The sequence below is a fragment of the Stereum hirsutum genome, assembly GCF_000264905.1.
Source record: "Stereum hirsutum FP-91666 SS1 unplaced genomic scaffold STEHIscaffold_4, whole genome shotgun sequence".
In the NCBI taxonomy this organism is placed as follows: Eukaryota; Fungi; Basidiomycota; class Agaricomycetes; order Russulales; family Stereaceae; genus Stereum; species Stereum hirsutum.
The window spans coordinates 1,677,336-1,689,526 of NW_006763134.1; the positions used below are offsets into that span (position 1 = coordinate 1,677,336).

Sequence of the window (12,191 nt, forward strand, 5' to 3'; positions counted from 1 at the left end):
GCGAACAACGTTCGCCAAATAATTACCACGAAACATTGCACATTTGTATCGGCGTGTAGGCTCTTCATCATTGGGAAAATGCAGCTGACAACTCCGGACAGCTTCGTTCCAATCAAAATCCCACACCGAAGTATACAGGAGCTGATGTCTCCATGCGAATGTATTGCAAGAATGTATAAAAGGTAGGCAACGCACTTTTTGACACAAATACCACAACCAATGCAAAGAAACTCAGAGAGGAATGCGATCTTGTCTGAAGGCTTGACCTCGATACACAGCTTGCCTAATCCAATCCACCATCAATCCACTATACCTCCGCATCCACAACGATTCACTCACCCATTTTTACAACCGGACATGACTACATCCAATCCCACCATCCCAATCAGCTCCATGTACTCGACCATAAAATGTGGCAACACGCACCTTCTTACACTCTTGTGCACATCGTTTTGGTTTGCATCGGTTGGAATCGACGATCGCAATACGGGTAATTTTGTCCGCCATGTTAGAGTCGTCTCACGGTCGGATAATATAGCGTGCGGAGGCGAGAAAACGGAAAAGAAAGAGGAGGAGGGGCGGATGGAAGAGACGATGAGGAGAGATGGTGCTTGATCCCGAAATTTACTGCTGCAGTCATAGTGGATCGGTCCCGGATCTCGGCCACGTTGCGTCTGTCATCGAAGTGTTATGGTTGGTTCGCCACACACTTGTGTGGCCCAAGATGTACGACCCTGAGGGCCAAATATTGAGCAGTTGATTCTGTGAGCTTATCCGAGTAGTCTTCGTGCTCACCCACGACCGCTGTCTCGAACCCCCTACACTGTCGCCAAGAACACTTGGTTTTTGTACCGTGATCCAGCATCCATTCTGCTGACGTTGATAAAGATCTCATCCTTTAAGCGTTCACTGGGCTGATGGTGCAACCATCGAAAGAGAAGAGATTGCATGGTCTTCGTTGGTGTATCTGACGCTCCATTACAACGACTCCAGACCATTCGAGTCCTCGACTCATACCCTCGGTCGTCCGCATCTCCCGTTTTGTAAAGGCTTGAGAGTTGAGCTGCATTCTGTCTCTTCGGATGGATGGTCCGAGTCTTCCTCCCTGGGCCTTTGCTATTTACCATGGAGCAAGCCTGAAACCCTGGGCCGCTATACACCTTCATGTACTATCCTCCAATGTACTTAAGTCTTCTTTATTCGGGCTCCTTGAATGGCTTAATGTGCGACGCCGGTAAGTCGCTGTGCTTGGTCGTTGACACATACACGATCGTCTACCGCTGATGCTATCTTTGTGGTCGGACTACCTATGTAGGCATTATCACTCCGAGTCTATCTCCAGTGGAAATTCGAGCTAGTTCGAACAGGCGGTTCACATTTTTTATTCGCGGATTTGACATTCATCTTACTTCCCCTTTCTCTATATTGTGTCTCTAGTCAAGAAAATCTGCTTTTACGAGCATCAAAAACCTCCCTTTAGAACATCCTCCAGTGTATTCACAGTGCTCAATGGCTTGAAGATCTCCTCGGATCACTTCTGATTCATTCTTGCAAGCATCGCTCGACTGTCATCAAGGCCGCTCAACAGAGCCCCGTTTCTTCGTCTAAAATGAGAGTCTACCACAGTCCAGGATCTCACTTCGACTCCAATCATCTACCATCTCTTGCAAACCGCAGGCCGGTATGCCCATGCTAAATTATCGCAAGATGGACCGCTGCTTCGAATGCTGCTGTGTGTGGCGGGGTTCGTGATACTGTGCATCTGTCTGGAGTGGCTGTACGAGTGGGCTTTGTGGCGGTCGAATCCTGGCGATGTCCAGATCCGTTCGAGAGGTAGCCTATTGGTCTCGAAGTTTTTGTTAGTCTGCAGTCCGAGGACTTGTGCATGATGAGGTGGCGTGCTCGGGCGGACTGTAATCTGTCTTGATCAGGTGGCACTGTTCTTTAAAGTATCGGAGTATCCTTTGTGTTTTGGCCCGAGGAGACAGGAAGGAACAAGACAGAGAAGAATTGGTATCTGTATTGAAATCCAATTGTATTATAGTACCGTAGCAAGAAGTGTCGATATAGAAACAGAGAACAATAGCGCATGGGCGAGAAAGGCAAGTGGCCGAGTCCGTGTGGCGATTATGAGCTCCGATGTGGCTGTGCGATGACAAAACTAGTCCAAACAAGATCAGGCATCGACGAGCATCTGCTTATCCCGCTACCACCATCTCCTTGCTCGTTCGTCGTCTGCCCATCCACATCGTGAGTTCAGCCCCCGTCTACTCTTTAGTTATGTGTTACTGACAATCCTGACATCGCTTTATCGCTCGCTGTGTCGTTTCGCAATCCCGTCTTACCCGGTCTTGGACACATCGATCTGCACCGATTTCTCGCGATTTCACCTTCCTTGGGTCTTTTGATCAGTTTTTCTCGTTGTTCACCAACCCCCTCGTTCTCCAATGGCTCTCAAGCGCATTAACAAGGTCTGTCATCGCATGAGCTCTGTTTTCGTCGTCGCCACCGTCATCGGTGGGCAAAGGGCGCGTGGCGTCTATGTGCTATTTCTGGGCGCCTCCGCCACTGCAGGGCAGTGCCCGGAAACCCCTCCTGACTCTTTTGAGCGGTTTGCGTCCTAACTCTAACATATCACTGGTTTTCTCGTATGTAGGAGTTGATTGACCTCGGACGTGACCCACCCTCATCCTGCAGCGCGGGCCCCACGGGCGACAACATGTTCCAGTGGCAAGCGACGATTATGGGCCCGGTTCGTCACGTTCCATCATGACCAGCTTTTACCGCTTTTACTGATGTCCATCACCCTACCTTCTTACCGGTCCGTAAAATGTGCAATGCGATACACACATACAGGGTGACTCCCCCTATGCAGGCGGAGTCTTCTTCCTCTCCATTACCTTCCCGACCGACTACCCCTTCAAGCCTCCCAAGGTCAGCTTCACGACCAAGATCTACCACCCAAACATCAACGCCAACGGTTCGATCTGTCTGGACATCCTGAGGGATCAGTGGTCGCCGGCACTGACGATCTCGAAAGGTATGCCCATTTCCATTCCCGTCCTATCGCTTCACGCGTGTCACACGATCATCCTGGTATCTTTGTGACGTATCCGTGACTGACCATTCTCTCCTATTCTGCATCCGTCATTGTGGTCACATTTTTCCGTCGTACAGTGTTGCTGTCGATCTGCTCGATGTTGACCGACCCCAACCCGGACGACCCGTTGGTGCCTGACATTGCGCACTTATACAAGACGGATCGTGCGCGATACGAGGCAACGGCTAGGGAGTGGACAAGGAAGTGAGTGCCATTTTCAGCATGTTCTCAACATGCCTGCAACACGATATTGATGATTCTTCGGTTGTGTCCGTATCAGGTATGCCATGTAACTGTCCCCGTGTATTCGGACCCATGAGCGTGTTCCGCCGAAGTTCGGGCACGGTGTATTAGTTTGATCCCAGTCACGATCTTTTCTTGTTCTCGTACAGCTTCAGCCAGCCTCACCCTTTCCATTTCATCCATGTGACAATCAATGGTCTTTTTGACGCGATATGCCCCTCGTGTACTTCCAGACGGACGACGCGATGTGTCGTCTGTTGCAAATCCTCTTGCCCCGTTCTTATGTAGAGAGAGCAACCCTGCTGCGCTATTAGTTAAATGCCCTTGAGCGTCGCTCCGTGCGGCCGCTTGGGTATATCATCCTTTTAGTCACTGTGTTCAGGGATACGTACAACGACCCGGAGAAAGCAGCTCTCAGCCCGAGTATCCCCATGGCCGGTCGATGGTCTATGTGAGGACCCTTCCTGTCGAGATGGCCGCATCTGCATGCGAACGAACGATGTTCGAATGACATTGACAGTGCAGGTGATGGGCCCAACCCCGTCGGTAAACAGCCATTGACTCATCAGAGTTTTGAGCTCCTGCTCGCCACTGTCGTGAGTATATCCATCTGGACCAGCCATGGCCTTCCACGGAATTGTGAGACATTCGCTGGATGTAGGTCCAGCGAGACTGAGTTGCGACACTATACCTTGTATTTGCGCAGCCGTCACATACTGGGTTATAGAGACTCGGTCGCCAGTCTGCTGAGTACTAGCGTCCCGCTCATAGTACGTGGAGCAAATACCAAGGTCACTGTGAGTCTCGAGCTGTCTCGAGATCGCTATAGACTTGAGTGACCGAAACACTCGGTAATCGTGGCCCGAGTATGACCTCTGCGTTATTCAATTGAGCTCGCCTCCGAATTCGGTCTCTAAGAGCATCTTAGGGTCGTGCCAGTTGACTTACAGCCATAAGACTATGGCTCTTGAAGGCTTTTGGAGCTTGCGCTCCTGTAACGTGCGTGGACATCGGGGCGGGAACTGTCTAGACGACGGCTGACACTGCGCGAGAATGTACACTAGTTTCAGCGGCGAAGACCGTGAAGAAATTGGACCTAGTTGCAATTGACGGTGTCTTGACAAGGCGCCTACTCTCCTGATGGGGATCATGAGTGCCTCGAGATATCAACCATGCTGATGCCACGTTGACGCCACGTTCCATCCACGCGCGCACGAGCCGGCTCTTTGGCCCTGGCCACCACAATCCCCTTTTCCGCCCAGACCTGTCATGTTGCTCCTCGCGACTTCTTGAGATCTCAGACATAACATGGTTCGAATGGCCGCTCATGAGCTTCCAAGTCTGATGCTTTGATGGACCTACTTATTACAAGGAGAAATGGGTGGGGTCTGGAGGTACGTTATGCACACTCCGTGTGTACTATTCACTTCTCCAAATATCGATATCCTTCCCGCTTGCTGTGGCGGACGCTGTAGCATCACTGCTGGCATCAACGGCGTGCCGATTATAGGATGAAGATATTCATTTTAGTCCATGCTGTGATTCTCTCAGAAATCGCTGTGAATGATCGCTCGGAAGGCCGTGTTAGGTCACCGTCGATGATGAGCAACGCTTGGACTGCGCCTGATGACCCCAGTCTCGCGGGAGATTTTGCAGTCAGTAAGGATTTGCTCCTCGTCGTGAACATGGGATGGAATATTCCTTTTTAGTAGCGAGTCTTGTTCGCAACGCGTTGTGATCATCAACGCAGGAAGCTCACGGGTCATGAGTGGGCCGATCCCGAGACTCTGCCTCGGTACCTGCAGCAGTTTCTATTCCTCCGAATTCACACATCCACATAGTAGGGCGCCCGATTTTGGGTTCCATCTCATCATCGATTGTTAGATGGTCAACCTGCTTACGCTTGTTAGCTGTGCCTCACTGCTTGTTCGGATGGGAAGGAGGCTCGGCATGCACACGCATCTGCTCACCTCTAACATAGAGCTTTCTGCTTAGCGACACATATTACTACTGGCTTTAACTTCTTACTGGCTTTGAAGCGTCATGCTCTGTACGATACAAGACGCCTTTGTTTCAACTCCTGATACTTCGTCTCGACAACTGATCTTTACTCCTGCAGGTCTTAACCTTCGATCGTCAATTCAGGCCTCTCAGGGGCGCCGACCGCCAATAGAACAGTTGCTTTCTGTATTTGTTATGATCCAGTGATGACCGACGCACCCCCCGCCTGCAAAACCCTGCACACTGCAATGGAAAGCAATGGGAAGCTCTAGAGTTGACGAGTTTCGAGGGACCTTTAAAATATGCATTTCCTGTGCTCATTCAAACTTCGCGGTGAAGACTGCAGATACTCCTTGGTGTTCATCAGCGCAGGCCGAACCAACCGAGGAGACCGACTTTTTGTGGCTCTGAGTCTTGCTGAGATCGCTCTACATTCCATTCCATCTGTGGCCGTCGAGACTCTCAACGGTAAGAGAGAGTGGAGAGTAAACGCTGCTGGATGCAAAATAGGTCGGTTTACCGAGATCTCCATTGGTCATCGAACATAACACCCTTCTCGGTGATCGACTGAAACTTCTTTAAGTACGCGCTCTACAGATGGATCAGTATAAAGTCTGCGGTCGGCCACGTTCTGCTTCTCATCGAGTTATCAGTCTCCAGCACTTCGAAGGATCTACATCATCAGTACCACCTAACAAATTCACATCAAGAATAACCTTGACGCCACCTAGTCCATCCATCCACATCTTCTCCCTCGAACTCCTTTGAGATCATCTCTCCTCTGCACGATGTCCCACCACTTCAACCCCTACGTTCAAGGCTGGAACGCGGGAAATATCCCTACAGGACAATCCCCCTGGCAGCCTGGCCATGGTCCTGCGCCTTCCCCCTCCATTTTCGGTGCTCTCCCCACGATGAGTTCATATGCAGGCAACGGGAGGCCCCCTCCTGCGTCCGGATTCCAGGTCTTTCGCATCACGAACCTTGATCCCAACGTGCTCAACGCGTCGGTTGTCAGCCCACAAGGCACGTCGGCATTTCGCATCATCACAGACCCCTCGCAGCCACTTCGAACGATATGGCGCGATAGTTCGCGCAGAGTGTTCGCTACGGTGGATTGGGGCACTCGATCGACGGTCGAAATGCCAGGGTTATTCCCTCGCCAGTCCATACGTAGCTGGCTTCGGCTTTCCAGCGACAGAACGTACGTACCCTCTCGGAACATTTGTTGTAATTGTAAAGGGACTGACCACCTTACCTTGAACCTTTTTGCACTTCGAACAGGCTTAGGACCATGGAACTCCGAGGGGTACAATACATATGGGCCCCCGTGGATAATTACATCTGCGTATGTTTCTTCAATTGTCTTCTTTCCTTCCACCCGGTCCTCGCATCGAAAGGCACGCTAACGGAATTTCTGTTCTTGGTTGGCTCTTTCGACGGCGTGGCTTCTTACTGGTCGCGGTTCGGTGGCGCTTCGTCCCGGTTCTTGATCTCGACTTCATTTCGAATTCCTCCGGAAACCATATCGACATCACGATACAGCTCTACATCAACCAGGGAGGATCACCAACGCAAATTCTAGCGCGCGTCTGCACCACGTCGAACGGCGTCAACATCGAGATGACCTCCCAAGGCATCCAGCATGGTCTCGTGGAAGCCTCTGTGCTCTGCGCGTCTATATTCCTTTCTGGGCACAACATCGAGTGAAAGGCTAGCTGCCTTGCCCTCGGCGTTCACGCGTCCATCACTGCATCTAATGGACCAATTCATCCATACAATATCTCTAGATTTCATCCGTTCCACTGTTCTCTCCTCGTCGCGCTCATCGCTATCTATTTATTTTTGTTTTTCGTCCGTTTCTTTTTCTGCTCTAAGAGCAAATTTGTTTTTCCTATGTGCCCTTTTTCGCTTGTTACTGTATACGTATAATTTTATGCCCAAGTGGGTGCGCCCTTATTGTCCTTTCAACTTCCCATTCTCGGCATGTTACGACTCCTGTAGCCCCACTCCTTCCTCCATCCGATCTGTCTGTTCATCCAGACTTTCCATCAGCTTTAGTATCATAACTTCTGATCCCGTCACTATTGCAACCGGCTTCCTTTTGGCCGTTTCGTTTCACCCCACGCCATTTCGTTGTTTACCGACACCTCTCCTGTTCCCCCGGTGATTTCATCGGATTCCTGGGCCACGTCAGCGGCCGCGCTCTACCTAATTTATCTCACTCACTACTTGTATCCGTGTGTACGATCCATTCTATTTGTTACCTCACTGTATACGTCGGTCGACGGTGGACTTACTTCGCACCATAGATGCACCGACTTATGTAGCCTATATGTAGCCTCCACATACTGTCGTTGACGCTCCGATCCATTGCTTATACACGTAGACTTTAAAGTATGCTTCTGTCCAGCCCTATCACATCACAATCATAATTTATTTACAGGCCTGGAGCTATCAGATGTCAAACATAAAAGTGTAGTTCGAGTTCGAAAGCAAACAAAAGAGAAGCGAAACGAAGACCAGCTTTGGACAGATGTTCGTGGATGCTCTACAGTAGTGTGAACGTCATTATGACCCCTGGACCAACTTGAGGAACCTTGATTGCGCCACTGACTGGACATGTTTGAATTTAGAGGCCTCATCAACCAACATTGGGCGAATCTGGGACTGGGACTGAGAAAACCATGTATCAACAACAACGAAGAGATAGATAGTCAGCTCGCTATCGCCAAAACATCATCGCTATAAAGCAAGAGCAATAAAGAATACTCACCAGTAAGAGCGGCTGGACAGCATCGAGTTCAAACGTGAGCCTCGAAATCATCTCGGATAGAGCCACATTGTGTCGAGGATCGGAGCGATCGCGCAACACGTCTGGGAGGATTCCGATGAGTTTGGGGATCGACATCGAGAGTTCTTCGAACTCTGTGGCCTGCGCTGCGTCAGGTACTGCGGCGTCCTGCAGCCCAGCGCGAAGGTAAGGCATCCTCTCCCGAATGGTCACGTAGTCGAGGAATGCCTGAATGGGTCGACGGATGGACGGACGAGATATGGTAGGAGGTATGAGTGGGCGTGGATAGATGATGTGATGTGTTTGGTTGGTTAGGGCCGATTGTATGAGAAGCGGGCATAGACACAGCAAAGTGGCGTCGCGGTCGCAGTCGCGGGCGGCATTGTAGGTTGGAGAAAGGCACGGCGTTTCATATAGATGGTTTTGAAAGGGCAAAGAAAGGGTTGATACGATTCGGAGCGCAGGAGACGAATAAAAATAGGCGATCAGTAAAATGGGGGAACAGGCACCAAAGGGTAGGGAGACGGAGAATACTGACTTTTCCCCGTACATGCCACCCTTCCACGGGACGACCCGTAAACTCTACAAATATCGACTCCAGCAACTCTAAGTCATCACGAATAACCGCCTCTGGCGCGAGCTGGAGCACGGCTATATCATGTGCAGCGCTGTACAAGCCGGCTTGCAGGTAGAGTTGATAGGCTTCCCAAACGTCACCTTTGTCAAGCGCGTACAGGGCCTGGCCGTGGCGATGATAACAATGACGCGATGGCAGTCGAGATGCGGTCAAAGCCGTATGGATCAGGTTCAAGGGAAAGAAGCAGCGTAGGTAAGATCGGCGCCGGAGCCACGCGAGCGAGGAAAACAAGCGATCGTCAGCAAATCATAGATACCTCAAGGCGCAAGTGTACGAGCGCAAATCGGAACAGAATGACAAAATCAAGTGAAGGCAGTGCTATGAGGGTGGGAGGAGCAGGAAAGGTGGAGCGAAAACTGAGCGGTGAATCGATCATTTCCTGACTTTGCAGTCGGGGAAGGAGAACGAGAAGAGGGCGGACACGTTTGAGCGAATCAACTGCAACGTACCTTTGCCTCATTCACCCACGGCAGCGGGATCTCCACTCTCTCGACAAGTCCCCTTGTATTGTGTTTGTCGAGCTGTGGCGCCGATCGAGCTAATAAGTCTTTGATGGCCTTTTCCCTTCTGAGCATCGCCAGGTTGAAAGAACAATACATTCCAAAAGCAGAGAAACATGCCGGTGAAACCCAAACACCAAGGCACCCACGCGCGAAACATAGCGAAGGAGTAAATCGTAAGCGCTCGAGATTCCGAATTCATGAAACCTGGTGCCTCCCGCGCATGGTCGGCGCGGTCGGTAAAATGGAGTGGACTTACCCTGCAGACTCTTCTATGTGCAGCAAGACGAAGGCAGCCTGTTGGATCAACTCCAACTGCTCCAGCTGCAGCGCATAGCTACTAGCTAGCACATCCGCGCTTGGGCTATGTCCCTCCACCTCTACGTCTTCCTCCATCCCATCTACATTCTCTCCCTCCGGTCTGCCGGCCCGTGGGTCATCCCTGTCTGCTAGATCTCTTTTCCGCATACTCTGCGAGAGGATGATATAAAGGTGCCATGGGAGCGAGAAATCGACAGGTGAAGGTCCGAACGACAGAGGGGACATGATTTGTGAGAGTGAAAGTTCGGGCTGGGCATGCAGTCGGATGAGGGAGTACAGGGCATCTGGAGGGTTTGCATCGTCCGGCAACTGCCACACAGACGACGGTTTCTGCAGCTCGCCGGTCGGCGTCTCAGAGTACCACGGAATCGGTGGTGCTACATATGCTTCAGACCCAGCAGGTAGAGCATACTCCTCCGCTCGCTTCCAGTGCTTCTCGTAGGAGTCGAACACCTCCGCAATGGTCGCATCTAGCGGCTGGCCAAACCAAAGGTGCAATCCAAACACCCTTTTCCAGTCAAGTCCTCTCGAGATCTCCAGTTCCTTACACTGTTCGACCCCAGACCCACCCGAACCCTCCAGGACGTCGACGTATCCAGCGAGTAAAGCGTAGATTTTGCGCATATTCTCGTCGATATGGACATCTACTCGTTCGTCCTTCCATATCTCGAGTTGTGAGCGTAAATGACCGATGAAATCGTAATCGCCTCCGGCTTGTGAGATCAACGTAGCGAGTTTGACGTTATGAGAATCCATCGCAACCTGACACGCCTTCTCGATCTGATTGCCCGTCAAGAGCCCGAAGATGGCCTTGGCCGAGCCAGCAATGGAGTCTTTGACGTCCGTGTCCACCGATGGAGCAACGGCCTCTTCGAGCCATGCAGAGAGCGCGGCTTTCCGGCGAATGTCACCCACGCGCTTTCGAACTTCGAGGTCTACATCGTCTTTGAGGCGTAAATCGGGAGAGTCGAAGAGGACGTGCCCAAGACGGAAAAAAAGAGCTTCGAAGGACTGGTCTGTTGGTGAGAAAATGGACGAAAAGTATGCGAAAGTAAGCTCCGAGGAGGGTTCGGCGAATGGGATGCCATTAGTGTCGGGTTGGATGAAGGATCGCTTGTGGTGATGCTCGAGGAGTTTCTCAAGACGTTTTATGGGTTCCTCAAAAGGTCTTCTGGGATTGATTATGGGGCCGGGTTGTATAAGAGGAACATAGGAAAGTGTCACGGTCGACGAGTTGCCTGTTTGCGTGCTGAAAGGGCATCAGACGCGGACATGGATGACTGGAGAAACACACTTACTCTGGGGTGTATGGGCTGCATAGTTGGCCAAGATGGACTAAGGTGCCACCGGGCCCCCACCCTGCGCGGAACGAGCGACCAAGAGCAAGGCCCGCGTCAAGCATCGACCTTTCACTGCCAACCACTGCAGATGCTGAACTCTCGACTCGTGCGTATTTTCGAGACGGTCGGTATGGTATAGGCTCTATATCGTGGGCAAAGGACGCGCGCTAACGACACAGTACGACATTCGAAGTTTGAGTACGATTCTAGGATATGATATGTCATGTCGCACCTCTTGTGTGGCGAGCCTATGATCCCCATCTGACTCTCTGCTATGTTTTCGATGGAGACCGTTCTCCCATGTGATATGTGGCTGTCCCGCCTTCGCTCTTGTTGACTGTTGTGCCTTCATAGCCCTCTCTTCCTCTGGTGCCCGAAACAAGGAGGTTTGCTTGACGTGCACCGTCTGAGGGGCGAGACCTAATTGCTGAGGCCACGGTATAGGTTGCGTAGTCTTGTCTCCCTGGCCAGCGCCTCTCATCCCGTCTCCATTAGCAATTCGCACCTTCTCAATCTCATGTGCATGGTAGTATTGGCCATCTTCCCCTTCCACCAACGCATTCGGGTCCTGACGGCGCCTAGTCCTGGGAGGACTGTCGTGGAGGTCATCTTCATCCATTTCGGACGGTCCAGCGGTTGATGGTCCATCTTCCTCAGAATCGTCGTCCTCGTAATCTCCGTCGTCATCAGCGGTTGAGGGATGCAAGTTGTTTTGTTTTAGAGTGCGTGGTGGCGCCCGCTTGGGAGGGTCGTATAAATCGTCCTCGTCGCTCGTGTCCGGACCGAATGCAGTGAATCGAGCCATTGTGAGTTATTGAATCGCAGTCTGGAGTTATATGTCGCAACAAGTGTCTTGATTATATTTGAGAGTCTGGTGAACCTAATGAGAAACAAATGACACGGTGTGAGACTCTGGCCTGCGTGTCAGGAACGATTTCGGCGCACCAGATGATTTTCTGCTAAAATTTCTCCCGTTTGATGTTCAGTTTAGAGATATCGAGGAAGAATACAAGTTAAACTTTGACCGACGACAAGAATGTGCCGAGCATGTGTAGGATCGCGTGGGGGAGGCAGAGCGTTGAAAACAGTTGAACGCCACAGACGCGAACCGTTCGGAATGCCACGTGCTCTTGTTGAGCTTCGTTGCCACAGTGTCGTTTCAGCGCCACACTGACCTTTGTCTACCTTGCCCACCTGCTGCCCACCACGACTAGGTACCGAGGCCAAGTTCTTCTCATACTTTTGCTCCCTTGAA

The 12,191-nt window shown here is 51.3% G+C and overlaps 4 protein-coding genes across 4 annotated transcripts; 3 read left to right on the plus strand and 1 right to left on the minus strand.

The window, feature by feature from the left end:
* The first annotated feature begins 2,208 nt into the window (after positions 1-2,208).
* Positions 2,209-3,706, plus strand: STEHIDRAFT_119883 (ubiquitin-conjugating enzyme E2). The gene is made up of 6 exons (XM_007301975.1): positions 2,209-2,250; positions 2,413-2,471; positions 2,657-2,752; positions 2,857-3,040; positions 3,178-3,304; positions 3,381-3,706. The coding sequence occupies exons 2-6, from the start codon at positions 2,448-2,450 to the stop codon at positions 3,391-3,393; spliced, it is 444 nt and encodes a 147-aa protein (XP_007302037.1). The 5' UTR covers positions 2,209-2,250; positions 2,413-2,447; the 3' UTR covers positions 3,394-3,706.
* A 1,940-nt stretch (positions 3,707-5,646) lies between these two features.
* Positions 5,647-6,112, plus strand: STEHIDRAFT_129669 (uncharacterized protein; the record flags this gene model as incomplete). The annotated part of the gene is made up of 2 exons (XM_007301976.1): positions 5,647-5,854; positions 5,928-6,112. 2 exons carry the CDS (start codon positions 5,647-5,649, stop codon positions 6,110-6,112), a joined length of 393 nt encoding a protein of 130 aa, XP_007302038.1.
* Positions 6,113-6,132: 20 nt separating this feature from the next.
* STEHIDRAFT_53118 (uncharacterized protein) lies at positions 6,133-7,054 on the plus strand (the record flags this gene model as incomplete). The annotated part of the gene is made up of 3 exons (XM_007301469.1): positions 6,133-6,548; positions 6,629-6,692; positions 6,890-7,054. The coding sequence occupies 3 exons, from the start codon at positions 6,133-6,135 to the stop codon at positions 7,052-7,054; spliced, it is 645 nt and encodes a 214-aa protein (XP_007301531.1).
* A 717-nt stretch (positions 7,055-7,771) lies between these two features.
* Positions 7,772-11,983, minus strand: STEHIDRAFT_76043 (uncharacterized protein). Its single transcript, XM_007301552.1, has 8 exons — positions 11,882-11,983; positions 11,169-11,816; positions 10,895-11,103; positions 9,535-10,845; positions 9,225-9,342; positions 8,677-8,877; positions 8,121-8,366; positions 7,772-8,020 (listed from the first exon to the last, which is right to left on the minus strand). The coding sequence occupies exons 2-8, from the start codon at positions 11,739-11,741 to the stop codon at positions 7,916-7,918; spliced, it is 2,763 nt and encodes a 920-aa protein (XP_007301614.1). The 5' UTR covers positions 11,742-11,816; positions 11,882-11,983; the 3' UTR covers positions 7,772-7,915.
* Positions 11,984-12,191: the final 208 nt, after the last annotated feature.

What these genes read in the sequence shown, in the direction of transcription:
- STEHIDRAFT_76043 (XM_007301552.1), bottom strand. Translation starts at nt 11,741, where the DNA reads ATGGCTCGATTCACTGCATTCGGTCCGGACACGAGCGACGAGGACGAT. An exon ending in CACATAGAAGAGTCTGCAGG is followed by an intron (nt 9,343 to 9,534) that starts GTAAGTCCACTC and finishes GGCGATGCTCAG; the next exon opens with AAGGGAAAAGGCCATCAAAG. An exon ending in CGTGGGTGAATGAGGCAAAG is followed by an intron (nt 8,878 to 9,224) that starts GTACGTTGCAGT and finishes CGCCACGGCCAG; the next exon opens with GCCCTGTACGCGCTTGACAA.
- STEHIDRAFT_119883 (XM_007301975.1), top strand. Translation starts at nt 2,448, where the DNA reads ATGGCTCTCAAGCGCATTAACAAG. An exon ending in AAGCGACGATTATGGGCCCG is followed by an intron (nt 2,753 to 2,856) that starts GTTCGTCACGTT and finishes ACACACATACAG; the next exon opens with GGTGACTCCCCCTATGCAGG. An exon ending in GGCACTGACGATCTCGAAAG is followed by an intron (nt 3,041 to 3,177) that starts GTATGCCCATTT and finishes TCCGTCGTACAG; the next exon opens with TGTTGCTGTCGATCTGCTCG.